At 40.8% G+C, this 524-nt stretch overlaps 1 protein-coding gene across 1 annotated transcript in view; it reads right to left on the reverse strand.

Moving 5' to 3' along the window:
- The window catches only part of LOC119592742, a gene marked incomplete in the record, with an annotated part of 1,603 nt that extends 1,105 nt beyond the window's left edge, over positions 1 to 498 (reverse strand). The window contains 1 exon segment of the mRNA XM_037941676.1: positions 1 to 498. Within this exon segment, the coding sequence (XP_037797604.1) occupies positions 1 to 21 (21 nt within the window).
- Between the last annotated feature and the right edge of the window lie 26 nt (positions 499 to 524).

The following is a 524-nucleotide window of genomic DNA, read 5'->3' on the forward strand; positions in this document are numbered from 1 at the left end:
GATGGATTCACTGGCTGCCATTTTGTATCTTAATTTTCAGCCCTGACAATGGCTCCGCTCGACATGAACACTCGCTTATTTTGATCAGAGTCTGGCTGGTTTTGATCTGTTATCCTCCGTGGTGATACGTAATCTCTCGGAAGGTAGAATATATAAACTTCTCAGTCACGTTCGCTCGTTTCCATTCTCATCGTAAAGCTTTTATATCACGGCACATGTTTAATTGGCATTGAATTAAAACGGTACCCTCTGTGTCAACAGTAAATATCTAATCACATTAAAATTACAAAGAATCACTGTCATTAAAAAAGACAAACCGTACTTGATACAACGACCGGTTGCAGTTAACACAAGCATTCAAAGAACCACATCCGAGTTTTAAAAAATCGATTATCTTGAATGAAGGCGAAAGGGTGTTAGTGTCAGCACCAGAGGCAAGTCAGGAGCGAACTGCCCTCTATACCCACATGCCCAGCAAACCCACATCACATTCATAACTAGCATTGAATTCCTAGCTTCGTACA

Source organism: Penaeus monodon, chromosome 30, assembly GCF_015228065.2.
Source record: "Penaeus monodon isolate SGIC_2016 chromosome 30, NSTDA_Pmon_1, whole genome shotgun sequence".
Taxonomy (NCBI): domain Eukaryota; kingdom Metazoa; phylum Arthropoda; class Malacostraca; order Decapoda; family Penaeidae; genus Penaeus; species Penaeus monodon.